General features: G+C 35.2%; 1 protein-coding gene across 5 annotated transcripts in view; it reads left to right on the top strand.

Annotated features, from left to right (window-relative positions):
• The window catches only part of PAN3 (poly(A) specific ribonuclease subunit PAN3), an 80,164-nt gene that overhangs the window by 18,134 nt on the left and 34,088 nt on the right, over positions 1-27,942 (top strand). For 4 of the 5 annotated variants that reach the window (XR_014852641.1, XM_085062286.1, XM_085062300.1 and 1 more), the window contains exons 3-7: positions 4,453-4,519; positions 6,533-6,603; positions 8,675-8,737; positions 17,330-17,482; positions 25,524-25,674. Coding sequence is in view for 4 of the 5 variants with exons in the window: in XM_085062286.1 (XP_084918412.1) it covers positions 4,453-4,519; positions 6,533-6,603; positions 8,675-8,737; positions 17,330-17,482; positions 25,524-25,674 (505 nt within the window). In the remaining variant the exon portion in view is untranslated. The remainder of the gene's footprint in view (positions 1-4,452; positions 4,520-6,532; positions 6,604-8,674; positions 8,738-17,329; positions 17,483-25,523; positions 25,675-27,942) is intronic. The other variant, XM_085062309.1, reaches the window with a different exon arrangement.

Raw genomic sequence — 27,942 nt, 5'->3', positions numbered from 1 at the left:
TCATCTGTGTTGCTTCACAGAAATCTGGTTTTCTTTATTTTGATGGGATGAGATTTATAACCATAACTCCATGGATTCCATTGGACTGCAGGTTATACAGAAAGGAAAAATCTAAAGTTCTCAATCAGTCACCCTAATCAAAATAATAAGGGGGTAACACTCTCAGCATTAAAGTCGGCAAGGCCAAGCAATGGAGAAGAATTGGTTTTGCTTGCTTTCATCATGCAAATGTTCGTGAACTAAACATTCTTGAATAGCCTGAGAAGTAGCAACCATGCTCACTTCAAAGCCTTGCAGCTGAATAAACACGAAGACCTTTGTTGCCACTGCCAACAGTCGAGTGATAAAACTCTCCTTATAGCACAGAAGCTTGTAAATGTCTTCAGTTTTTAACTGTTGAGAACGGAGTAGAATGACAGATGTGCTATTTTAGATACAAAATTCTGCAGTTGTTTTCTAAATGCTTTCTGAAGAAATCCAGTTGCTTTAGTTCCAGCAGTTGAGTGGGTTATGCTGTAGATGGTGCCACATATGCTAACTGTCAAAGACTGGTTTTGGATTGTTTAAAAAAAAGCAAAAGGTATCACCCTTTGTAGGTCACAGAATCTGACAACTAAACAATGCCACAGACAAACAAGTCAATCTTAACCTTTTGTGGGATGACTTTTTGTACTCTAATCAACATTATTCCAAAAATGATAAAGAAATATTCTGAAATATAGTTTCAGTAAAACAGTAGTAAGATGAAGGGTCTAGGTTGTGACATACTGCAGAATATTTTGAGATGTCATGCTTAGCACTGTGTAATGACCATGAGAAAAACCCTTACTTTCTCAGGGTTGGGGCAGGGAATATGGAGACAAAAGGAATAAATATAATCTCTTATGTATTTTGTAGAAGAGAAATGGTGAAAAAAAAAAGGAAAAACACCCACTTCAAGATAAGTCTTATGAGCTATTTAAAATTAGATCTTATTGTCTGCATCAAGAGTTTTATTCATGCTGTATCTTGATGAGAACTTTGTAATATACACTTTAGTGGAGGGAGATGAAAGTAAAACAAACTTGCCTTAAGTGCAGATGTAATTCTGGGGTTTGTTATGGAATGTTGAAGGGTGGAGACAAGGTGGTGTGTGTACCTTTAGAAGGTGTGGGGGGGTGTTTTTTGTAACACTTCTCTTCTTAGTATACTGCACTAAGGAAGTGGACTTGATGAGGTAAAACACTGCTAAAAGGTCAGGGGTGGTGATCCTTCTATTCTGTCCAGCAGTGAAGTCACACCTGGAGTGCTGGGCTTCTCAGTACATGAGAGACATGGATGTACTGAACAGAGTCTAGTGAAGGGGTCACAAAGATGATGCTGGTACTGGAGCATCTGTGCTGTGAGAAAAGCTGAAACAGAAACAACTTTTTAATTCCTTTTAAGGGATATAGGCAGGATGTATGCCAGCCATCCTAGTTAAATTTTGAGTAGTGTTTAAAGAATCTCAGATAATCATAGCAATAGGCAGGCAGAAAAAAAGAGTTTGTGGAACTGAGCTTGCCACTTGGTAATGACAAAGTTGTCTTTCTATATTGACTTCGAGATGATAGAAGTCATGATGTACTAAAACAGTCTGAAGCTCTCATGTGTGTGCTTACCTTCCCTATCAGGCTTAATATTTAATTTTCTTTCCCTGTTAATGGTTGCTTTTGCATTTCTGGAGCTTTCATCCCTTGAGCTTGAGGTGCTTACAATCTTCTTGAAATTGAGTTTGTATGAAAAATAGTTTAACATCATTAGCAGAGGTTGAGAAGTATTATTTAAAATCAAAGCTGCTGTCCGGAAAACACAAATAACAAACAACAGTTGTGTGTTCTTTGAATTTTTTTTTTCTTTCAAGACCTTTTTAGTAAAAATCAGATACAGGAGTAACCTTCATTAAGACTAAATGCATTTGGGTGTGATAGAAATCTTAAAACAGTTTAAAAATCCTTTACTGATTACATGCAGATCTTCTGTGAATAATGTTAAGGTGAGAAGCTTGTGCATGTGTAAAAGTGAGCAAAATGAAAAATTCATGAATGTGGTGGTGATTTCTAACCATTCAAGGTACACGTTACAAGCAGTTACTAAGGCAAGAGCTGCCCAAGCTTTGGTTTTTCAGAATTCTGGTGCATGTGAGATACATTTGCACATTGAATGAGAACATGACTTTTTAGAAGCGCAGTTTTGTTCACAGATTTGGGTTGCACTGTTTGTTGCACTGTTGGGTTGCTTTCACAATCCAGAACAGTATGCTCTGTTTTGCGTGCCTTGTGTGCACTGTATGTTCTCTGTGATCGTGTCAGCGCTGGTTTTCATTACCTCAGTCTCCTGTTCGCATTGAAAATCCACTGGTTGACTGTTTGACTCCTGTATCTGAGAATGGAGAATAGTGATGGAATAAAAGTACTTGGTTCCAAGTTTAAGCTATGTGCTTAACCAACTTTCATACCAGTGCAGTTCTCCATATCATGTTTATTCCTGTTTCAACAGATCATTACCTTTTGCATTAAAATTATTACTAAACCTGGTATTATAAATAGACATTAATACTATTTTTATCTACACCTGGATAAATTTTGTGCAAATCGGAAAGGTTCCATTTAGGAAATTTCTTCTTAAACCTCTTTGTTTTATGAGGATCAGTGTGGATGCGTCAAATGCCAAAAAAAGATGCATAACAGGGATGCTTTTTAAATATTTGTGGAAAGCTATTTAACTTCTTTCCATTGCTTAGGAAGGGAATATGGTGTATGATTACTTGAGATAATCCAGAAATTATTTGGTGTGTTTTTATTCTTATTTTGATGATTGTGAGCAGTAGGATGAGCTTCCTTGAATTTGGGCAAAGGTTGTCAATTTAGTGTGGGTGTCTCAAAGCAGTTTACCTTGTTTTGTAAAAATAAGTCAACTTTGTTTCACTATACCCATGCCTTTTGTGTATAGAATTGTTTATCACTTAAGCAGTTAGTGATACTTATATTGTGCCAGTTCAGTATATTTAGGAACATGAGACAGGTGACATCAAAATAAGGAAAGAGCATGTAGCAGACAGCTTGCTGGAAGTCTTGAAAAAGCTGAAGGTTTACATGCTGTTTACATGTCTAAGCATTTCTACTTTACACCATCTATTCTTGTAGATACAAGTTTTAAAAACTGCTGCTTCTGGTGAAGTTTGATGTCCTTGAATTGCAGTAGGTTTATGGTTCTATATTGGATAGGAATCCAGCTTCTATTGGTTGTCCTCTGTTCTTACCAAAATTACTCCAGAATGTTGATTTTTGTGGTCAACAATTAGATGAAATGGTATTGAAGTGTAAGATAGTAAGCTTCCTGCCCTTTGCCACCAGCACTGAGACTGGCTGTGGAAAAAAATCACCAGAAAGAGCAATTCTAGCGACCAGTTTTGAGTCAGTCTGTGTCTAGACTACTAAATGAAACATGCCTGGAAACTTTCCTTGATGCTTAGGGCCAGCTGGCACAAAGTGGCCTGTTTGTGCTGGTGTGTGCTCACCCACCAGCAGAGTCTGCATGCAAACTGTCTATTTGAAGGGATCTCAAACCTTTTCACTGCTGAATAGTGCCTGGAAATTGGCTGGGAGACTCTGGGTTGATGTGGGCCAAAAGCATGCCAGGGAGTGTTTTAACAAATTAGTGGTTGTCTCTCTCAGTGATGAAGAACACTTCCTGACCTTGCCTTCCTTTTTGTCTCACACTTTTTCTTCCTGTTGGGAAGCTGGTGAAAGAAAATAATAAGCAGGAGTAAGAAGAGACACTTTTAAACTTCTCTATCAAAGATGCAGTGGCTCTTAGAGCAGCACTGCTTCACTTTAGTCCAGTTTATTGCTAGCACATATCTCTAGAGCAATGCAGAAGAAGCAAGTGGAGCCTAGGAGGAATGTTAAGAGGGTTTCAGATGTCCTGCTGACTTGGAAGAATCAGATGTTTTGCTGAAAGGTCTCAAAAGGTTCTTTTGTTTTTTAAAAGAATCTATCAAATACTTAAGTGTTTTTTGTTGGCGAAGTTTCATGTTGTGATGATAGTGTATTAAAGGGAGGAGTTGTTTCCGGAGTGTAGTATGAAAGAATGCTTTAAGGAGATCAGTAACTGGCTTATCTAATGTTTTTACAACATGCAAGAAGAGAACCAAATGTTTGGTAGACTCTCCTCATTTAGGAGAAATTAATGAAGATAGTGTTTTATTTTAAGATACAGTAATTTTTGGTTTGCATTTCTGTTGTGGAAAATTCTGTATTTTACTAAACGTTTTTGTCAACAAGTCTGTTTGCTTAGTATATTTACTAAATGGGCAGTGAGCACAAGTTTCATAGTCTGTCCATAAAACTTTCTAAATGTCATCCCCAATGCCCTCACTTAATCTGTTGTGGCATTATTTTACATGTGCACTTTCATCTTTTATTTTTGCAGAGGATGACAAATAGCAGCAGCTCCCCTAGCCTTCTCAATGACAGTGCCAAGCAGTATGCAGGCCATGGTAAGTACTGTTAAAGTAAAAGTATGTTTGAAAATTTGAGATATTTACAAAACTGAGGCTTAAGGAAGTGTTACTTGTTCTCTAATTTTGAGACACACCAGAACTTTATTTTTTAACAGTGGTATAATGCAAAGTTGAAGTGTTACTGAACTCATATTTTTAGCCTTTTCTTTGCTCTGGGGGAAAAACTAAAAAACATCATTATCAGTCTTGTCGCTTCAAGTGATGTTTGGATATCCACTGTAAAGCAGTGACAGTTTAAGCATTTATGTTGCTTCACCATAGCATCCTTTTTAATTATGCTTCTTGGATAAGTTATTGTGTGGGATTAGTGTACAGATGTTTTCCCTTAAATTTAAGGTGTGTGAATTTTGTGAAACGTCACATAACTGATTTTTTAATAGCTATTAAGTTTTCTCTTGCAAGCAGTACTTTGTCTCTTATATGCTTTTTGTTGCTATAGGGACATGTTTTATGTACATGGTTTTCAGCTGAGGAAAATGTCTTGATAATGGAGGCCTTTGTACTTGCTAAATTATTGTGGAGGGTATGTTGAGCTTTGTAGTGTGCTCTTCAGAATCACTGCAGATTATTTCAGCTGTAGCCATTAAATTAAGTTTAAAGAAGAGGGTACTGCTCCCTTATGGCAAGGACATTTAAAATAAATTTCTACTTTGGAAATTTCGGTGTAAATTAAGCTCTAGAACTCCATTTGCATGTCTGACCCTGCAGCTAGTTGACTTACTAGGATTATAATTTTTTAAGCATGCTAGTAACTACTGTAAAATGAACTTGCTTGAAAGTCAAAATTTGCAGGTGTTTTCTTGTTTTTTCTTCCTAATTTATTTCCAGTAGGCTTTGAGATGAACTCTGCTTCTTTTGTCCCATTGAGCAGTTAGCTGTTCAAGGCAGTGGAGGTTTCCAGTTTTAAATGCAGTCAGAGTTTGACTATGGCAGGCCATATAGTAATGATGATGCATGTCAAGGAGAGAAACCAGGCCAACTTTTGGAAACCATTTTGAATTTTGTTGTCTCAGATTCTTCCCCCTCTCTCTCCCCCTGGCTCTGCCAAGCAGAGCTTCACTTGTAGAACTGCCCTTTTAGGGAATATTTATTGTTGAAGAAATTGAAGATAAATTCTCTGTTAAGAATTTAATGTTGAAGAAGGTGTTTCCTCAAAACACCAATGTTTACAGCTGGTAGTCATCTGCTAATTTGACAGCTTTACCCATGCAGTTTGGAGTTTTAAGTTGCATCTGTGAATGTTATACAGTTTTTGATACTTCAGCTCTGGAAGGGATGAATAGGAACAAAGAAAAAGCAATAAAAGGTTATTAATGGAATGTGGACTTCTGCTATCATTGGTTCTGGTTTAAATTTGATGTGCAGAACAGTGATAGTACAATCAAAATCCACATCATTATTTGTAAGACCTGTTATACCGAAGACCGCTAATTTCAGGTAACTGAAGATCATAGCATCATAGGATCTTTTGCACTGGAAAAGACTTTTTAAGGTCAAATGGTCCAACTGTTATCCCAGCACTGCTAAGTGCACTACTAATCCTTGTCCCTCAGTACTACATTTACACAATGCCTCTAGGGATGGTGACTCATGCACTTGCTCTGGGCAGCCTGTTCCAATGCTTGTCAGCCCTTTCAGAGGATCTTCTGGAGAATTAGAAACACTGTACTGTATTATCTACTGGGCTGAAAATGACAAGCAAATGTAAGGAGCACTTACAACAGGTTTTCTGATCAGATGAAGGCCCTCAAATATTAGGTGGACTAAATAGTGTCAACAGCAGTTAAACTTACTGAATTCTGTTAATGAGCTCCATTTCAATTAAGCAGTTGCACAGAATGTAATAAATGCTGTGGGTTTTAGCAGTGTAGTTGCTAAACTTTGCTTTGTCAAAAGGATTTTTTCCCTACAGAAATAAGTTAAAAAATATAAAATTTCTTGCAGTAGCATATAGATATGTAACGTGTTGGTTTTACATTGGTTTTATAGATCCACTAACTTCACCAAATTCATCCTTGTTTAATGACTTTGCTGCCCTCACTGTGTCTCAAAGGAGGAAGGTAGGCAACAACTAAATCTTAAGTAGCATATTTATATATGAGTTGACAGGGAAGAAGATCTGGAATAACTTGAAATGTTACATGAAATAAAGATAATTCTTCTGATGTTACTAGATTTATTTTAATATGTTGCTGCTGATATAAATAAGATCTTACTGTTCCATTTTTGCTACATCAGATCAGACTGCTGCTGCTATTAAGAAATACTTCAGGCACTTGTAAACTGAAGCTTATAGAATATGAAAACTATTACATAGCCCATTGAATTTGAAAACAAATTATTTTTATTCTACTAAGGGACATGTGACCTGCAAGCCCTCATGGCATCAAGTTCAGAATACATTAAGAATCATTCTCCCATTTATTTGTACATTATGTGATAATAATTATAACAGTTTAAAATGCATTTAATTTAAAAGACACTTATCATTGGGAAGTGAGGGTTTGAGGTTTTATTCAATCCCTCTAATTTGTATTGAGAAGTCTGTCTTTTGCTGAGGGATAGACAGCATCTTCAAACACCTTTGACCTGCAGTTGTGCAGGTTGTGGGGTTTTCCCCTTACACACTTATGGCTGGAATAAGAGACAAAAGTTTGTGTACATGAGAGTTCCTTCTCATTTTTGTGAACTGACACTTACCAAAAAAAGACATTACCTTGTCCCAACCAGTTCTTAAGTTTTACTGGTGACTTTCATGTTCTACTGCTTACTATCCACATTATCCTAAGCTTTCCTGTTGTAAATAATGAAAGCAAACTACATCAGCATGCTCTGTATTATTTTTTCAGGTGAAGATTGAGTTTAAAGATAATTGCTATAGTTGGTCCATCACACTGTTTTTTAAATATCAATGCTGTTGTAGAACATTTATTTTCTAATATTATGATATATCCAAACAACATGGAATATTTGTGCTACTCTTTTCTTTAATGCCAGTACAGTGCACTGAAAGTTGGATGAAGAGAACTTTAAGTGTTATAAATGCTTATCCTCTTACTGGGGCTGGTAAAAATGAAAAATAATTATACATTTCTCCTTAAAACAGGCTTCAAGAGCCAATATATGCACATATGTATGTACCAATGTATAAACTTGTGCTTACGTGTATGAACCACACGCACCAAAGAAAATAAACTATCAAACAGAAGTATTGCAAGAATGACCTGCAATTGTGTCTCTAAAATTACTTCAGAGTTAAGCAGTACAAAGTGAAAACAAACCAGTTAATGTTTGCTTGTAAAGCACAGATACCTCAAAGCTCAAATACTAATTCAGAGTGCTTTTTGACTTGGTCTGTTTTTCACTCAAGAAAAAGAATCAAATAAAGGCACTGGTTGCTAAAATACTGTTAAGTATCTGTGATATTGATTAACTTGGTTTTTTTTCTAGTTAGTATTTCAGCTATAACTGGCATTAATTGAAAGAGGTTTGTATTTTTCTTACATATTAATAATTTGTTACTTATTATGACTGATATTTTCTAATGTATGCTTTTGTTAAAGGTTGGTAAATACTAGTAATGGGGAAGTTTTCATAAAATACTACTTGAGCTATGTAAATCTAGGCATCCAGGCTCCCCCTATAGTCAGCAGAGAGATATGAGTAGCTTAAAGAAACATGTGGCTTGCACTGAGAAAAATACTTTGGAAATGACCAGATGTTGATGATTAAGTGGAGAAAAATTGATTGCTAAAGTTATGAGAAATTAATTACAGTTTTGTGATTGACTAACTTTTGCTGCCAGTCAATACATTGCAAATAGTTACAAATGTAGTCTTTCAATATTTTTAGTATTTTTTTATTACAATATCCAAATTGTTTTAAGTGATTTTGTTAAAAGCACTAAATGCTTGAGAGCCAGGTATTTAAAAACTTGCATGATTCCCCTCTACCCTATTAACTGGGGTTTGTTTAGAGCTTGAACAATCAGACCAGTGCTTGGTGCCTGCTGTTTAAAGGGAGCCTTGGACACTAGTTCAAATGTAGGTGCTTACAACATGTACTGCTTGAAAAATATCTCCATTATCTTTCTAAGAGCCCAAGTCTAAGGCTTTGTTTGTTCTGAACTAGCTGGCAAAACCAGCATTTCCTTCGTTTATCGCTGACTTGGAGGACAGATATAATACAGTCTTGGTAAGTGAATAAAGAACAATTGCTTTCCTTTTAAAATATCACAATTCTAATTTTCAGTATTTTGGAATATTAAGTTATTTGGAACTGTGTAAAAATTGCATGTTTGTGTTGTGTAAAACTGAATAGTTTCTGTAAAAGCATGTAATATGTAGTTGTGTTAAGCGAGTTTATTGATTGTCTCTGATATTGCTGATCATGTTATGCTGGCAGCCCTTTAACAATGGGCAAGTCATATGGACAAATATTTGATATCAATAACATACTAAAGATAAGACTTGATGGTTGTAATTCTGAATATGCTTGCTTTTTAATTAGACAGCATTTTTGAAACTAGTTACTATGACTGAGCTATTTTATTTGGTTTCAATTATTTGATGTTTAGAGACATTCTACTTTCTGTTTAAAAAGTAAACATAGTCTTTAAATTTTTATGAACATTCTCGAGGTTGTTATCTCTGCTTAGAAATTATTTAACTGCATTTCAATTTTAGATTTCAGGAAAGCTAAGATTACTATTTAAAGACATTTTTATAGGATACTTAAAATGAAATCAAAGGAGCTAAGTATTTCTATAGATGGAGCCTTGGTGGAGGTTCTGTCAACTGTAAAACCTTCTGGATTTACTGTCCGGTTGTTGTAACTCCACATGCAGTAAGACAAGCAACCTTAAAGTGAATTTCCTATAAGAGATTTGTAGGTAAGTATTAATCTACAATGCACAAATAGGATTTGTGAAGCATGGAACAAAAGCTAGAGTTAGTAATCAACTAACACCCTTTCCCGAGAATAACGATGTCATGCTTATTTCATTTTTTCTTCCGATACATGTTATGCTTGTTAAAAATAAGGTGGCATTCTGAACTTCTTGGTGTTTTTCCTAAATTGACTTTAGCCATTATCTAGAAAAGTGCTCCTTTCTAAACCTGAAATGATCTGTCTGGAAAAATTCTTGCTTTCATTTTGGTAGTTCTGATAAACAGTTCATAAAAACTTGTGTGACATAACTGATCAGAATCTGCTGCCAAGGACATGACAGCTTAATGCACTATGAAGAAAATATGAGACTTTCATTTAAATTTGTTCTGAGACTGTTGCCACCAATCCAGGCTAAAAGGTTCCCATACTTGTCACTGGTCAGCCTTACACAATAGTGAAAAGCATTACTTTTACTTTGTTTTCTCATACCTTCAATCCTCATGAAAACTGAACTCTTATGTAAAGTTTCTAACACTGACTTATTTCCATTTCATTTTTTTTAAATTGTTCAGTCACACCTAGAGGAGGTCCACTAAGGTGAGAATAACTTCAGTTCAGAGGCTGCAAGGGGTGAACTAAAATTGCTGTGCTGAACAACTTAAAATACAATTTTAATGCTGCTGTTTATGTATTTTGAAGATATTTTTTTCTAGAGTGCCTTCCATTGGTTTTAGGTGAGTAAAGGCATGGACAAAAACTCTAGATTAGAAAGGAAAGTATAGGAGAAATTATTTGAACTGAATTTCACCCTCAACGGGGTACAGCTGTTCAGTGCTGTCTCTGGAGATTTACAGCAAGTGAGACTGGACAGCAGATTTAATTCATTTACCTTGATCAGCAGAAGTAAACATGCATAATAAATTATTTGAAACAAAAGTCTATGCGTAAGTCTAATCTGCATAAATGCAATCTTTTTAATGAGTATGAGAAGAGTTTGAGCTCTCAGGTTAAAAGAAAACAATAAAGGTAACTTCAGATCCTGTGGATATTAAATTGTTTAGACTTGAATGGGTGCTATTTTATTTTTGAGTGTCCTGCCTTCCATCTAGTTTTGTTACCTGTTGGGAAGTATTTCTCGCCAGCTTCCTGTGTCTATCCTGACACCTCTGATACCTGATCATTATCTAGTTCAGTGGTGTTCATTAAAAAGCTGTATGTGCCATATTTGGTCTTGCTGTATTTATCTTTAATGAAAATGTGTTGAGACAGTTTTCATCTTTCAGAGCCTCCTGCATACAGTCTCAGAAGCATGAATCATATTCTGACTAGTTGAGGGGTCATTGTCAGGCATCATCCCAGAGACAGAATTAGGGCTTCACAGACTCTATAATATACCTGTGCTGAATTTGTATTTCAAACCTCAGTTTTTCCCTCTGGGATTTATATGCCCATGCTGCAATAATAAAACATTACAGTTGATAAGTCATGCTAGAAGGAGTTGTTGCAGCAATGCAGAATGACAGATGATGCTTTATGAGAAAATTTAAAAATATTTGTAGGTAGTACCATGGTCTAACATGTGTTGGAAGGATACCACAGAATCCAATCTACTTCACATTTTTCCTTGGAATAGTTAGTTATTGGAATTGTTCCTTGGTTGTGTGCTCTTGCTATCTTAGTTATTACTACTTAGATAAATATGTATTTTTCACCTCTAAGTGTGACATGAGAGAATATATTCTTCACTTTTATTTTTGTGTGGATTAGTGATCATTGTGATACATAAATCAAATTATAAAAGCATTTCCCTTTAGAAATATGTAACACTTTTACATTTTGTTGCCTCATCCTTTGGTGTATTTGAAGTCAAGTAACTTCAAATGTAACTGCTGTGCAAGGTGCTTTTGTTTATATTTATAATCTTTGTTTGATTCTTTCTATGCCAAGGTGTATGTAGTCTTCAAGAGTGATTTGCAGTAAAATAATTGAATTTTTTTAAGCTCCTGCACACATTAGTTGAAGGCATTATACAAATATTTAAAGCAGCTAGAAAATACACCACTTTTGAGAAATCATATGCTTGTTAAAGACCAGAGTAAAAGCTGCATCAGCCTTTAACCCTCTTACATATATATTTGGTAACTGTGCATCATTTCCCCATTTTCTTTGTAAGCAGGACTAAAATTTCTGTCCTATTAAGAAACCCTTTAAACATGAAAAAACCCCTGTGGTTTGCTCATAGTCTTCATTTAGCAACCGAGTTTTTGAAAGTACATCTTGGAGTAGTGGTACTCTGACAAGTCTTCATTAGAGTTAGAACTATCTACTTTAATGGTGGTTGAAAAAAGACTGGTTTTCCACCAGTTTACCTCAATTCAACAGGTGGTATCAATTTCATAGTAAAGAACTTTGTCAGTATAACTACATCTGTGCCAGGATTTAAAGTTGTGGTAATTCATACCTCATCCCACCCTAGCTAGGCTGCAAAATTAATGAGAAAATATTTGACTTAGATATGTCAGTTTTCCTGCTTCTGAACTCTTCAAGGTTTTCATGCTTTTAGCATATATACTCATGAAATAAACCTTTTTAGTATGTTCACCTGAAGTTTCCTTTACCATGGTTTGAAGTGCATGATACAGTGTCTGATCTATTGCATCTCCTACTCTAAAATGTGTTTAAACCAAGATTTTTTTTTTTTCAGTGATCATGTGTTGCTCTGGAATAAGACATATTTCCATACCAAATGACATGCTTTGGGTTTCTTTGGGTAGAAGAATCCTTCTGTCTCTCTGTATGATACTTTTCAACTAGTGAAATTTTATCCCCAGCCAAATCCACATTTTCATGAGCAATCTGGATGGAAGTCTGTTAAATGCGTGTAATCTCAATGTGTAGTATTGGAAACTTCAAAATTATAAACATACAAGTATTATTAATGTTAGCATAGTCTTTTTTTCATAAGGAAAAAACCTCCACCCAACAACAAATACCAGCCAACCACACAATTATTTTTAAGCCGTTGACCAAGCTCCCATTAAATTTTTTTGTGGATATCAAAAATTAAAAAATTGGTTCTAACCTGCAGAAGATGAGATACAAAAAACACAGGTGTGGTCTGTCTACCAGTGGGAGGCTGTAATAAAAGAGAGAGTAGAGGGTATTTAGGTTAGCAATTCACCCAATCCATGTGAAGGGGTTTTACAGCTCTGTTGTCTACAAAACTTGAAAAGTTTAAGTTAAAATTTAACTTAAAAGACAGCTTTTCTTTTTCATACTTCTGTCTTGCCAATCTGTTGACCATAACTAATGTTCAGGTGTAACACTTCACTGTGTGTTACTGAACCCAGTTACAGAATTGCATTCACAATTAAGGTGCTTCTTAGCTGATTGTGCCTGTATAGGGCTCAATAACATACTGGAGTTCATATCCATGGCTGGGTGTTTCAAGTACTGTCTTATTCCAGCTAATCGGTTCCGGCTGTTGGGTGAAAATAGCAATAATGACACTAATAACTTTTTTTTTTGTTTTAATTTTAAAGTCATAATAAAACAAATTCGTTCTTTTCAGTAAACTAGCAGCCTAGCTGAGTGTTTAGCCTCTTTTTCAAATAGTCTCTCTGCCATTAATTTTTTTTAAAAAAAATGAAGTCTGTCAAAAGTCAACGTTGATATTTAAAATTGTATATCTCACTTAATTTTCGTTTAAGTAGTACAAGGAAAGCATGAGTTTGTGTAGCTGATCTTTTCTGTCTGATAATGTAATATTTACTACTTTTGTGTTTGTATGTGTAGATATGGTCAACTCACTGTACATCAGATGAGCCCTAGCTAATTTTAGCTATAATAATTTGAGGTAATGCTACTTCATGTAGCCTGTGATGGAGGAGGCTTAAGATCATTTCTGTTTGCCTTGGTAGTAGAAGCACATAGCATTACCATAGGTCAGACTCTTTACAATACTTTGAAACAGAACAGCCTGCTCACGTGTCAGTATGCCAGACTTAATTGGGTATGTTTTGGTACAGAAGAGTTTTTGTAAATTTAAAATTCAAAACCTGCTGGAGGTAAATACATTTTAAGGAATGGAAATGTAATTTGGGACCTGAGTGATCCTGGAAACAATTGAGTTGCAGATCTTGCGTAGAAGAAAACTTTGCAATTGTGTACTTTGATTTGTCAGCTTATCTAGACTTAAAAACTGTATGAAAGTTATTAGATGGGGGGAGTCCTTACAGTTTGAATGTTTCTAAATATTTTCTTGTTTAAATTTTTTCCTCTAGGATAGCCATGGATAATCTTGCACCAGCGGTCAGTTTAATCCTGGATTAGAAAAAGGAAGTGTGGTATTGCCCACTGTCCTTGAAACACAAGAAGCTAGGGGCAAAGACACTGTTACAGCAAATAGTAGGAAGAAAATAGGCTTGATGAACACGTTCCCAAAGTTCTTGTTGAATGAATGGGAACCAAGTAATTAAGCTGACTTGAGAAATACTTTCTAGAGTGGGCTGGTGAAGTTTGTCATCATTAGTAGTGTTCTCATGTGAAGATGCTACTTAGGAAGGACCTGGTTTTGGAGTGGATTGCTTTTGTTTCAAGTGTAATGTTTTTCAGACTTTAGGGGTTTATGTTTCCTAATAATTTTGCCAACCAGTAGGTTCCTATCATTAATTGCTGGCAGCAGCTTGGTTCTGCAGGGCAAGGGTTATAATTATTAGCTATGGTTGAAAATGCTTACCCTTCTCACCCTGGGGAACCAAGCTCTTGCTAGCAATTAAAGGTAGTTAGCTCTTCCCTGCCTCTTGTAAACATTTGCAGCCAGTAATTACTACTGTTTCACACTTTTTTCCCTGAAGGAAATGAACTCTTCCAGTAATACATTGTAATAATTTGGGGTTTGTGTTTTTTTGCTTTTTCTTTTTCATTTCTCTGAGATTTAATTTTAATTATTGTAGTTTCATCTTTTTTCATTTAAAAGAACTGTGATTTTGACCTTTTCTAACTGATTTTGAAACTCGTTGACTGTATTGGGAGATAGAGTATTGAGAAATACTTGCTAGAGGATTATAAAGTATGTAATTCTTCAGCCTCCTTCCCTGCTTCAAAAAAAAAAAAGTTCATTATGTTGAACTATCCCTACATCTGAACAGATTTTTTTACCTCATAGAAAGACTGTAGGGAAGGCAAAAAAGCAATTGTTTTTGTAAACATCCAAGAGAAATTGTCCCCATGAATAATTATGAGTTTGGTTTATTAATCCAGAGTGTCATGCCCTCTGTGTTTTAGATAGATACATGTATATATGTTCATACATACACGTATATATATATATAAAAGTTCAGAAATGATCAATGGTTGATGAGTTCTTGCACATTTTAAGGTGAACTGTTCTGTGTTTCTTTATTTCCTGCTCTATGTAGAGGTCAGGGGTATAGCAAAGTTGATACACTTATTCAAACTTCTCAATCAATTTGTTTTCCCTTCTGTTGAATCTTTCCTCTTGGCAGATACTCTGTTTTCTGATATACTTTAAATTCAGATTGCATTTCTAAATCAGATCCGACTTTGCTCATTGAGAACAAGTGTTATTTAGAATGACTTTGGTGCAAATAGACTAAAATTTATTTCCAAATGTTAATATTGTATATTCTATCTTCTAATGTCTGTCTAAACAATGAAATCTTGACCTAGTAATCCCCTAACGTTTTATGGTAGGTAATGAAAGTAAAATTTTATTTTAGTCTCATCCAATGTTTAATTTCATTTTTTAATACAAGTAGGCCAAGAATTACTGGAACATGAACTCATATTGATTCTATTGTTTCTCTATAGTTTAGAATTGACCATTTTTTGCCCCACAGCCCTTAGTATGGTCCTTAATAAAGCCTACAATACAGTTTCATCCTGTTGTCTGGAATTTGAATCCTTTGTAACTAAAATAGCCTTCTTCCAGATGGGCTTATTTCCTCTTTTGCTTAGGTTCTCCTTTTCAAAGTATTTGTGGACAATGAGTTATTATGGAAGATTAGAAGAACCCTTTATGAATGGAAGTGTGTTTGGGCACTGGGTTGTAGTCTGAGGCAGACTGTGCCCCTGCACTTGGTAGAGCATGGAGAGAGAGAGAGAGGAAAGCTTCCAGGCAAACTGTTACTCTTAATTGTTATTTCCAATACTTGGCCTAAGAAAGATGCATAGTGTATTTCAACTCTAGCCTAAAGTCCAATCTTGCTTGAATGTCTAGTTTCTCAGACTTTATGGCTTTGCAGATTAGGACTTTAGTGGTCTTTCTGATTTACTGAGATAAGTTGCCCAATAGTTGAGTGTTTCTCCAAATAACCAATATTTGAATTGACCACGATCAGGTGTACATTTGAACTGCAGGAGGCATTTGGGCTATGCATCACAGATTTCTAATTGGTATGGTAAAATTCAGTCTTGTTTATTGTTACTAAGATTGATTAACTTCTCCATGGAGTTTGTTGCTTTTGGTAGTTCATACTCCGTGTTGGTATCCTTGAGGTTTTTTTGTTGTTTTGTTTGTGGGGTTTTTTTTGGACAGATTTGTTTGTTTGGGTTTTTTAGGCAAATGAGGTACTGTTGACTCTGAGTTTTAATTCTTTTCCAAGCTTTCAGCCTAAAAGGTTTCAGGGAAGTAGAGGAGAGAATTTAGGTTTTGTGTGTGCAGCCATTTTATGGTAGTTTTGTCCTGTGTTATATAGATCTTTTCTATGTGAGTGAGAAATCTTCTTCGGTTAGGTTCTTGCCTTTTTTCCTGAGGAATAATTTCTGAAATGTGTATGAAGGTACATGCTGCAAAGATTTCTAAGGTGCTATGTGAAGTAGATATCTGAATAAAGGTAAGTTAAGCTTTGATTGTTTAGTGATCTATATCCAGATGATAGTTGAGCTGTCACATAAAAAATGCCCAAACAAAACCCCACAGCAAAATAAAACCAGCCAACCCCTGCAATTTGGTCCAGTTGTTGATATAATTGGTATAAAAGGCCCTGGTCTAAATATGCATAGATGCTAAAATATTTCTTTTGATGATATTTACTATCTAGGTAAATACGCATAGGTTTGAAAGCACAGAGAAATATGGAAAAGTTCTGTACCTTACCTGTTTGAAAGTATTTAACAGATTTTTTTTTTAACAGTGTACCTTTTGAATTTAATGTTCATATCATTCTTTATAAATAGTTCCATTTGCAGAGATCATTGCCAATGTAAGAGAAATGTCACTGTTAATGAGGTGCAAGTAATTCCTGCATGTTCACTTCCTCAAATGTGTTTTATTTTCTCAATTTTATGACAGTTTCCAATGCATTTGTTATGGTAATTCTTGTCTGTTTTCACTTAAGACAGTAGCTGAAGTTATTTTTTTAAATATTAACCTGAGCAGAAATGGTTTTCTCAGACTTCTGCCATAATTGGCTACTCAGTTCTACCTGATTTTTAAAAGCAAATTTTCAGGAGATGGCAAATTTGAATTTAAAATTTTTTGGTAGAAATTTCAAGGGAGGTGTTCATTATTATGATGTGATTGAAGGTATCTGTTTTGAAAATAAGGATTTTTTTTTTTTTAAACAATTCCTCATTTGTACAGAATTCCCAAATTTACGTGCATATTTCAGTGGCTGACTTGTGATGGATGGTTTTGCTTACAAATAATTAGTAGTCCCTGAATTTTATTTTCTTTTGTTTATTTTTTTAAAAGCATTGTTTATTATAACCAAATAGTCAGGATTGAAAGGAAACAGTCTCAGTTAAATTTTACTTGCAAATTGTTTCCTATTCCACCAATCCAGAATCATATCACAGTATAATACCTATTTTAGTGTAGCTTTAGATGAGGGTTGTTAGGAGTGGCCTGGTTTCTCTCCTTCTTTTTCATAGCCCAGGAAGTATCGACTGGATGAGAGGATAGTTCCGGTGGGATCAAAAGCAAGAAAATCAAAGAACCCTATCGGCTGTCTGGCTGACAGGTGTAAAACAGGAGTGCCCATCAATATGGTTTGGTGGAACAGAGTCCCAGAAAACAATTTACAGGTAAAATTATTTTTTACTAGTCACTTTTTCAGTATTTTGGATGTTTTATTTTAAATTTTGGAAAATGTTAGAAACAGTTACTCCCAGGTGTGAGTTAAGATCAAATCAAATACTTTATTCAGAAAGTAGGCATAGTGGCCCTCTAGGAGAGTGACTTGGAGCTGTTTTATTATCTTTACCCATTGCTGAGCTATGTACTTTACTTGATTTTGGTATAATCTGAGGAGAAGGAGCAAAAGTAATCATTTAATGTATTCGAAAAGCAAACAACCCCTTTAATTCTCATGTGAGGAAGATTTCTACTGGTAAAATTAGTGGTTGTTAAAATGATTGATACAATGCAAATAGATGCCCTCAGTACAGAATTTGAAGACATTGCCACCACTATCAGGAAGTGTGAATTCTTAATTTTTATGTTGGGATAGTTTGTATTTCTCAACTTGCTTGAGAAAAAAATGCAACACTTACCATTATTTTGCTTTATTACTGAATCATCTTTAGCTCTGTAAGAGGGGGTGGTACAGTTGGATTTGAATATCTCTTTACCAAAGTAGCAGGTAATCCTTGGGATAATAATGAAGGATAATTCTAGTCTAGGATGAATCTGCTTCATGTCCCTTAAAATGGAGTTTAGACGGGAAATTATTACAGTGGTGGGAATTGCACCACTGCTGCTAATACTGTTTTCATTTGTGTAGTGCTTTTGATTCCTCAGTGATTATTTTATTCTTCCTATGAGGGTCATGTTATTTTTGGTGTTTTCTAAGTGAATGAAATTGGTAAACTGACAACAGACTTGTAACTAGAACTTGTAGCACCTTAAGATTTGCTTTCAGTTCACTGAATTTCTGCCATGTCAGGGCCAACGTGATGCTCATACGAGCTCCTTTCCACACTGAAACTAGTTTTGCATTATTTGATGTTTGGACATCTGTGTTACTGAAATGGACAGTTGTGGCCAGTGTGATGTAGGAAAACTGATGCTACATTGTTTAGGGACATTCAGACCTTCTGTCTGTCTTGGCCCTTTTGCTGCTGAGGGAGCAGCACAGCCACTGATGGAGGAAATGATGAAGCTTAAAGGAGACATTGGTAGAAGGATCAGGTAAGCTTGAAGGAGAGTGGTGAGAGCCTGTGAAGCAGTATGGTTTTGAAGGGAGAAAAGATTCACAAACTGAATTTGTGTGTATCTAATAGTGAGTGTAAACCATAATTAAAGACAGTTCTGAGAAGAGAGAATCAGAATACTGGTCTTTAGTGTTCAGGTGGACATTAAAGGGCAAGAAAAGTCCTGTTTGCACTTCTGTCCCCTGTTGTTTTCTTGCTGTACAGTGATGCAACAAGCTTTATTGTTAGAAGCTTGTTCATTCCATTTAGGTTAGAAGCAAAAGAATTTAGTGTTTCTGGAGGCTGGAGAGGCAGTAGCCAGAAACTTCTCACCAGGAGCAGTTGCTTTCTCAATACCTGGGCACTCTGAAGTAGTGTTCAAAGTGTGGCAAAGGGAAGGAAGCTCAATGTTCCCATGCTTTCTGAGGTTGGCAGTGTTTAGATTTGCTGCAGAGCATGTAGCTTTTGAAGTGTGCAATTCCAGGCTCCTGTATTGCACCAGAATCCCAGCGACATAATTGATTTAAACTATGTGCAGCTTAAGACGTTGTATGACATGATGCAATTGCGTAGCTTCCCGTGGAGATGTGGGCTTTAGCAAAGCATGTATGTGCATGTGTGGTGTAAATACGAACAGAAGGATGTGTTAGCCATAATAAGTAGAATTGAAGGAGAAACAGGAGGCATTGAAGAGAAACTGGACTCTGGCAAGACTAAAGAAGAAAAGGTGTTAAAAATTGCATTATAAAATAATTTAACTGTTACTCCTGCATGGCTATGGATTTATAATCCAGATTTGTTTTGTTTAAATATGGTGTTACACTTATATGATTAAAAGTGAAGTCTGCAGAGTCAATTGTACTCTGGGTTGTGCATTAAAAAAGCAAAAAAAACCCAAACCAAAGTTTGTTTTATAGTGATGCATCCTCCTTTATATTAGGAAATGTCCTGAGCTATGATATTACTACATCATACATACTATAATAGCAAATGGTAATTCTCCTTAAAATAGTAGGAATAGATACATTTTAGTTATACAGATTGGTTCTTATTCACCATCAACTGATTAGCTTGTTTCTGGAGCAAAAAATAATCATAGAAGTTAATTTTTTCAAGTATGTTGCATTAGGAGCATGGACTCTTAAAACTTTAGGTGTTTTTACAGTACTTTGAAGAATTTTTGTTAAAAAAATGTGAACATATTCCAAATCTTTTAAAGTTTATTTTTTAGTGAGATCTACTTGGCAGCTGTAATAAGACTTTGTTAATGGTTTTGTCTGAGCCTGTGTTCTGGTTTATGAACCAATACATCTTTAGCCAACAAATTTTACCCAGTTTTAATGAAATTGACTCTAAATTCTTCTGCAAGAGCAGTAGAGCAATATAACCAATACTGCTGGCAAATTGAAATTTATTAGAGCCTATTGTTGGAATGATGTGATGACTTGTCACAGTAATTATAATAATGTAGCATGTTACACAAATTCAGTGGTGGGAGAGAAAGAGACTTGAGGTCGTTGGCAACCTCCAGTGTCTTCTGGGTTGCTCTGACATCACAAAATGCATCCTTTCCTGATGTCAGGGTTTGCAAAAAATCCTTGGAGGAATTGCAACAATGCTCTGAAAAGTGAATCTCCTCATATAGAACATCTACCCATTAAAAAACAAGAAACCCCAAAACCCAACAACAACAAAATAACATGTTAAGCTCAAGAAGGACTTCTGCATGTTTCTGCACTCCTAAGAGATATTATGAAAATTATGCCAAAAATAAATGAGTAAAGGAGTGCCCTGCTTTATACATGGGTGTGGGTTAGTGGTGGTTTTCTGTAACCATTACACAATTATGCAATTTCGGATGTCAGAACAGATCAGCATGAATTTGGAAGTGAAGGAGAACATAAAAAGAGAACAAAGAGGCTTGTATGCAGTTTCTAGCATGCTAAGTACATTAGCACATCCTTCTGAAATCAAATGAGATTGGCCTACTTTTTGAGTTAGGTAGGTGGCTTTGGTTGAATGTGGGACCAGAACCAATCTAATGAAGTAATATTGCAGCCTCTGAAACTGCTGTGGTGTCTCTGCTGCTGCTGCTGTACAGCTGTGCTGTGTTGTGAGATGCTGAATGAGAAATGAGAGAGAGAGAAGGATGGTTTCCAGTATTCCTGTGGGATCCCTGTGTGGCTTTCCAAAGGCCTCATAAATTTTGTGTCCCTGTGTTACAGCTTACTATTGTACTTAAAGGCACTTTGAGGATTCATTTGTTAATTAGTGCAGCAGTGGGGCCTTACAAGTTTATCACTTATGAGCATAAAGACGAATCATATGTACCGAAATTGGTAGTTGATGAAACAGGAATTTTGATTTTATTTCTGGTTTACAGAAATCTGTTATGTGCAACTCCTCAGTACTGCCTCATGCTGCTGTGTAGTCCTTCCAGTGATGATCTTCAGCTTAGATCTGTGGCTTGCTCTTTACTTTCATCTGTCCCTTCTTTTAAGGAGCCTTGAATTTTTGGGGGTTTTTTTTTGGTGGTACTCATAGAATATGTTGTTTCTTCTCCTGTGCTATATTTTGTTTCCTTTTATACCTGTAAAAGTATAAAAACCACCAGACAAATTCTAAGCTGACTGGTGGCACAAATGAGTTGTTTAATAGTCTTGGCCTCCTTTTGTACTTCTGTGGTTCCATCTGTAGTAATTGCATCATGGCTAAATTCAGCCTTCATTTGGACTGTATTCATGTGAGTTCTATAAAGTTTTTTTTCACCCTGATGTACAGAAGTGTAGGAATTTTTATAAGTGATGCTGGATGGACTCAGTTTTGTGGTCTGTCTTTGGAAGTTTCTTTGCAAAGCTGACTGAAAAGAGGCATGGATATAACAATCTGAAAATGGCATTTTGATGAAATGTCTTCATGGAATCATTCTGAGAGGAGGCATGATGTAGGTATTCAGGTAATAATTAGGGAAGTTACTTCATTGCTTTAGTTTGACAGCGTTTTTATTAGCGTACTGGAAGAAGGGGCATGAGATTCCAATTGGCGAGGTTGAGAGGAAAATGGAATCATGGCAATTTTAGCAAAGGTATCAGTTAGAAGTCACCTAAGGTGGTTTGCTAGAAAAACATAACATAGCTGACACAGCTGTACTTCCTTCTCTTTAATTCTGTTCGTTGAAAACATATTTATTAGCATTTTGAAATTTTGTATGTGTCCTTTTATGGGACATTTGCATTTGAGACTGAAAATAGACTTAGTTAACACAGTGCCGAAAGTGCTGGTAGGCTTTGTTTATTGTTTAGGATTTAGAAGTACATTTGCTGCTTTTTAACATCACAGTATTACATAATCATTACATCATTCTTGCATGGCTATTCTTCTGGTTACTCCTGAAAATTAACAACAGTTCCTAATACCCATTTTCTCTACGTATTTTACCAATCCTGATTTATTCTGACTTAAAATTTTAAGCCTCATCTAGCATGAATAAGTCACTTTATTCTGAAATGAGTAATCAATCACTAATTAAATGAAATTTGTTTAAAAGCTGTACTTGTGCAAAATTTAAACATAACACAGAATGAAGAAAATGTTTTCACTAATAAGATCAAGATTATTTTCATTCTTATAAAAGTTTAAGTTTTTTTTACTTCATCTTGGGAAGTTTGGTAGGTAGTCTAAAAAACTGTAAGAACACTCAGTCAGGTTCTAAAGCACAGTTACCATTTAAATAGATTTTCAAGCTTACCACTTACACAAATGTAAAACTAAAACTGGAATTTATGCTTTGTATTATGAGTTGACAGAATGAAAGTAGGATATTTTTTTCAGGCCAAGAATATAAGATTTTGAATCATTGGCCATTAAGAATGTGCCTTCTAATTTTGACTTATTTGCATGATTATTGCTGCAAAATGGTTATCTACAAAGATTCAAAAGTAATTAAAAGATTAAATATTAAAGAACTAACAGTAATACTACATTCCCTTAGTTTAGTTACTTTCTCTGGCCTAATTATTTTAATGATTTTTCATGGAAGAAAATTGTTTTCAGAAAAATTAATGTTTTACTTCAGATAAAATGTTTTAAAAAGCATAAAAGTTTTTAAGAACTGCAACTTCTCATAGATGTAATGAGTTTAAATGTGGATTGTGGCTTAAGCTTCAAATTGTTTGACAGTATTTGTTAGTTTTGACCACAAATTACTAACATTTGCTGTATTACTTACTTTGATTTATTCTGGCTAGTGACTGTGGAACTTGAGTATTTTTCTGTATTCAGAAAACAATTTGAACATGGAAGGGTCTTTTAAAATTGTAACCAAAAGTTAAATCACTTTTTTTACCAGTGGGGGGGGTCTTGGATTGCAGCTTCATGTTGTAGCATCACAGAGAAGTAAAACAGTCTTTCATAGAATAGGGTCTGTCTTTGTAAATCAAAGCTGTTTACTCATATACAATCTTTTCATCCAAGTTACATAAAAACAACTTGATTGTAGCAGGCTTTGAGGCACATCCTGAATTGTGATATCAAAAAATGGAATGAAACTGAATTTCCGTCAGACTTGATTTGTATTCTAGAGCTGTTTGTAATTCTAGAGCATAAACCAGATCTGCCTTAGCAAGTTTTTGGTTTTGACTCTTTCACTTGGGTAAATTAAAGCACCTTGCAGATAAAGGGGAGCTTTTTTTTACAGTGGAGCTGTGTTTTAAAATTTTGATGGTTACAGATAACTTTTAGAGACCAAAACTTACCATAAGTAAGTAACTGTCAGACACCAAAACTGGTATATGAAAACTTGCAGAATGCATCTAGAAATAAGAAGCATCCCTGTGCTGTAGGATGTTTGAATCAGTAGGTGAAAAATGGTAAGAGTTTAGCCAGAATGCTGTGGATGGTATTTTGGGAACTCTGAGTTGCTCTAGGAAAGTCTGAGTTATCTTCCAGAAAGTGTCTTTCTCTCTGCTTGCATGTGTCACACCTAATGCCATATCCCATCCTTGTTGCCTGTTGACACAGTATTTAGATGTGATAGAGCTGTGGATGTGTCATTGCTGCTTTTAGCAGTGGACAAATGTGGATCTTGTAGTTTTTTAGAATTATGTTCTTTTAGCAAGATGCTCACCCAGCAGTTTTGTTTGACTATTTAGCTCTATCACTATTTGGAAGAGTTCTGCTTTACTCTTTACCACCTCTGTAATTTTCTTCAGTTTCAGTGCAGATTTCGCTGAATGGTTGCATGCCAGTTTTTATCTAGAGGAGCACCATTCTCTTAGTTATTCCTGTACCTAAATTCAGATAAGTCCAGAATATTACCTTTTGAGTATAAATGTGTCAGTTATGTGTTTTCAGTCTATATAATTCAACTTATCATTTGTTTTGCTGTATTAGTGTATATCTTAACATGTTTTCCTTAACTGTGATTAAAAAGCTTTAAAATTCATGTGAATTCTTTGCCCACTTAAATATAAGTGTTTTACTTCACAATCTACATATTTGCTTATAGCTGTTCTTTGAATATCCAGAAACATGCACATGTAAGATGACAAGGTGGTAAAGTTGATATCATAAAGTGGATAGTTGTTAAAATTTACTGTGTGAATAAAGGTAGAATATTTTTACTATTTGCTTTTAAACCTGGGCATCTTCTTTAATTTTGCAATTTTGAGACTCTTCTTTTTCTGTGCTTTGAAATACATTAATACTATGATATTTTACAGAAATATTCAATTAAAGGTATTAAAACCCAATTAACAAACTTTTCAAGTGTACTGTCTAAATTGATGTTCACACTTTGCTTCTAATTTGGCACTAACTTACTTCCTCTGATGCAACTTTATATTGGTAAAATCAATATTGGTAATTTAACTAACAGTTGATGTATTTTATAATTTCAAAACTGTCTGAAACCAAAGTGGTCCAATATAATGTTCCATAAAAAAAAAATTATGGATTATTTTAACAGTACCCCTTGTCTGTTGGGAGCTGTTGCTGTCTTCTTATTTTACCTAACCTGTTTAGACACTTTTGAGAGGTACTCTGCAGATTACTTAATAAACAACCCTGTCATTTAATCATCTTCAGGCTTTTCAGAGTGTTCATGTAATAATTGGTTTTATTTCTTGCCTTAATGTAGTTTTTGTTCCACTCATGTCTTTTGTAATTGGCTGTCCAATAATAAGCTTTTTGCCTTTTGAACTCTTAACTGGGATTTTCTTTTTCTAACACTCCCTACCCCAAATCAAACAAAACCTCACCTCAAAACAAACACCATGACCCCAAACTACAAAACTGTCTGCACTGATTTTAATAGAAATTAAAAATGGCTTGTGTGTTTGTTTTATGTACTAATAAATACTGGATATTTGACTGTCATTCTGCTTCTATTTTTTTCTGTGGCACCAAATTAAACTTTGTTATTAAAGGTTCTAGATAAACGAAACAGGTAATTAAAACAGAAGTTAACTTCACAAAAAGCCAGAACATACAGATCTATTTGAAATAGAGGCAGGGGTGACTTTTCTAGTAGGACTAATTTTTATTCCCTTAATTTGAAATTGCTAGTTAGTCTGAGATGAAATTGCTGAAGTCATGGGGGAGGAGTTTGTGCAGCTGTGGCAGAGCTTTCTCAGTGTCAAGTCTGTTCTCCAGCTTGTAATGTAATGCTTATGGAATGCCTTTTGCAAAATGTTGTATGAATTTGTACACCAGCTGTTCATATGGAAAGTTTGCTTATACTACTTCAGACATAACCTAAAAACATGTCTAAATTTGTTCATGCAGACCAGCTTCTAGTATTCTTTGTTCATGTCAGCAAGCTGTGTGTACTTTAAAAATACCCCCTGCACTGACCTTTCTAGAAAGTATTTTCTGCCAAAGAGACCCTGTCCATCCCTTCTCATTTAAAATAAGCATTTATTTTTTTTTTAAACAGACACCAAATCCTTCTGCAAGTGAGTTTATTCCTAAAGGAGGATCAACCTCCAGGCTGAGTAATGTATCCCAGTCCAGTATGTCTGCCTTCTCTCAAGCCTTGTTCTCTCACCCCTCCATGGGAAGTCCTGCTACTGCTGGGCTAGCACCAGGTAAGTGGAGAGGAATGATCTGTAGTACACTGGTTTGTTATGTCAAACGTAACCCTATATATGTAGTTATCAGATTCATCAGGTATAAATATAGCTACCTCCTACTTTAGGTCTTAATTTTAAGGCAATCTTCAAAAAGTAGAGGAACTTTAGATTTATCTTCCAGTAATATGAAAATCACACTGCAGGCTGTGAAATCTGCTCAGCCACAGCAGCACTGAAATTAACAGCTTTGCACTTTTTGGGGAAGAGGGTTGCTGAGTTATCACATACTGTGTCCTGAGTGGTTCTTGCCAGAGCAGTACCTGAAGATGATTTAAACTACCCATAGTCTACAAATGCATTGTAGTCTACAATGCATATGATCTAGGATTACCACACACTGATCTGCTCTTTTTGTTTCTAGATTGTGTGATGTAGAAGTAATTATTTGCAAAATTGAGTGTATATGAGGACTTAAAAATCTAAATTAAAAACAGAAAGTAGAAGACAAGCTAATACTAAAATACTTCACCTTGCAAAATAGCGTTAATTTTTATTGTATCTGTCCCATGTAATCTCACTTTTATGACGAATTTATAGTTATTTCCCGGGTTTAACACTCTTACTGAAATGTGTTCCAGGCAGTCATATAATTCTGAGTGACAGACTTTTTTATGCATTTAAAAAGTTCAAGCTCTTCACACATCTTCTAGTCTTCTGATCTTAAAATATTAACTTAATTCTAATAATTTTGCTGAAATAAAATTAAAATACTGTAATGTATAGCCATCAGCAGATCTGGATATTCAAACTGCAGATTCTTTAATGAGTTTCTGTATGTACTTAAACCTTCAGCAGTCTGTTGCACCTGACAAGAAGCATTTGGTAGCTGCCAAAAAGCAGACAGACAAATGTTATGATTTTCTATTGGCAGTTACCATTTATTAAAATGAACTTCAGTCTTTCCTTATGCCGGTGTCAATGTGAAAGCAGCCAGCATTTAGCTTGCATGTAAAAACTTACCCAGAGCAGGCTAGGAAAGTGATTGATGCTTCTACTGACCAAATGAATGTGTTGTGGTGCTGTGTCTGCTTGATACTATATTGTGCTGTACCGTCTTATTGGAAAACTGTTGTGTTTATATGCCTCTCAGCCTTGTCACCTGGATTGAAAAGTGTATAAAGGATTAAATAGAATACAGTAAAATGATCTACTTTTGGAAAGTGTCCAGTGGGGTCTCAGAGGGATCCTTCACAGTCCAATTTCTTTACTATCTGTAAGTAATACTTGAAAGGATAAGTAACACTGATGAAAGAAGTTCGCACAACAATTTCAGCTCCTAGAAATATAGATACCAATGCTGCATACTTTCTAGCCTCAAATACTGTTGTTTGTTTATGGACAAGAGGGATGGGGGAGTATTCATAAGAGCTAACTTCAGGCAGAGTTGGCTTGTTTCCCTGTTCTTCCTGTATAATTAAAAAGAAAATATAGTTCAAAGTAGGGATCTTGGTTGGATGCTCTGAATTTTTCTAGAAGCTTTTCTTCTCTTACTGAGTGTGGAATTCTCTGAACATAAGTGTCCTATGTAAATACTGCTCACAGACATTAATTTTTATTTAAATGTCAATATTAAAACTGTCAACAGTATACATCCACAGCACCTCAAGGTCAGCTAGGAGGTGCTCTTTCTGAAAAATTAGACTCAGATAAGAAAGCAGTATTGTTGTGTGGGGAAACTTCACCACTTAGATCATGCTGGATAACAGAATAAAAATACATTTAAATACCTTCTGAAGTTGTCATGAAAAAATGGTTGAGATCTGTTAGTTTTCAATAAGTGAAAAGAAATTAAAATGAAACCCATATAAAGAGTTTATAAGAATTTTCCTTTGAATAAAGATGTCTCCTTCCAGTTAAAGGATGCATCTGGTAGAACGACTTTGTGGATTTAAGTACTTCTTTGAGATTAAGATTGCTTATAGTAATTTACAGTGTACTGGAGGAAATTAAAGTTTCATAAGAAATAAAGAAATGTAGTAGAAATAACTTAAGGCTTGCATAGTTTTATTTACCCATAACAAAGTAGGTAAATTATGAAAACAGTCCTTAGGTTTCCTTCTTGATGACGGAAAAATGTAAGTTCTTTCACATATCTAATTTCTGAGTTTTCCCTAAAGATAGGTGTAGATCAAACCACTTTTGACACCTAGTATTTCATACGTAACTCAGTTGTCCTTGGAAAATATTGTTCTGCCTGTCTTGTCAATAGTACTACAGAAATAC

Source organism: Lichenostomus cassidix, chromosome 1, assembly GCF_008360975.1.
Source record: "Lichenostomus cassidix isolate B80296 chromosome 1, HeHo_3.0, whole genome shotgun sequence".
NCBI classification, from domain to species: domain Eukaryota; kingdom Metazoa; phylum Chordata; class Aves; order Passeriformes; family Meliphagidae; genus Lichenostomus; species Lichenostomus cassidix.
The sequence above is the reverse complement of the archived record's forward strand: the minus strand, read 5'-3'. Positions and strand labels throughout refer to the sequence as shown.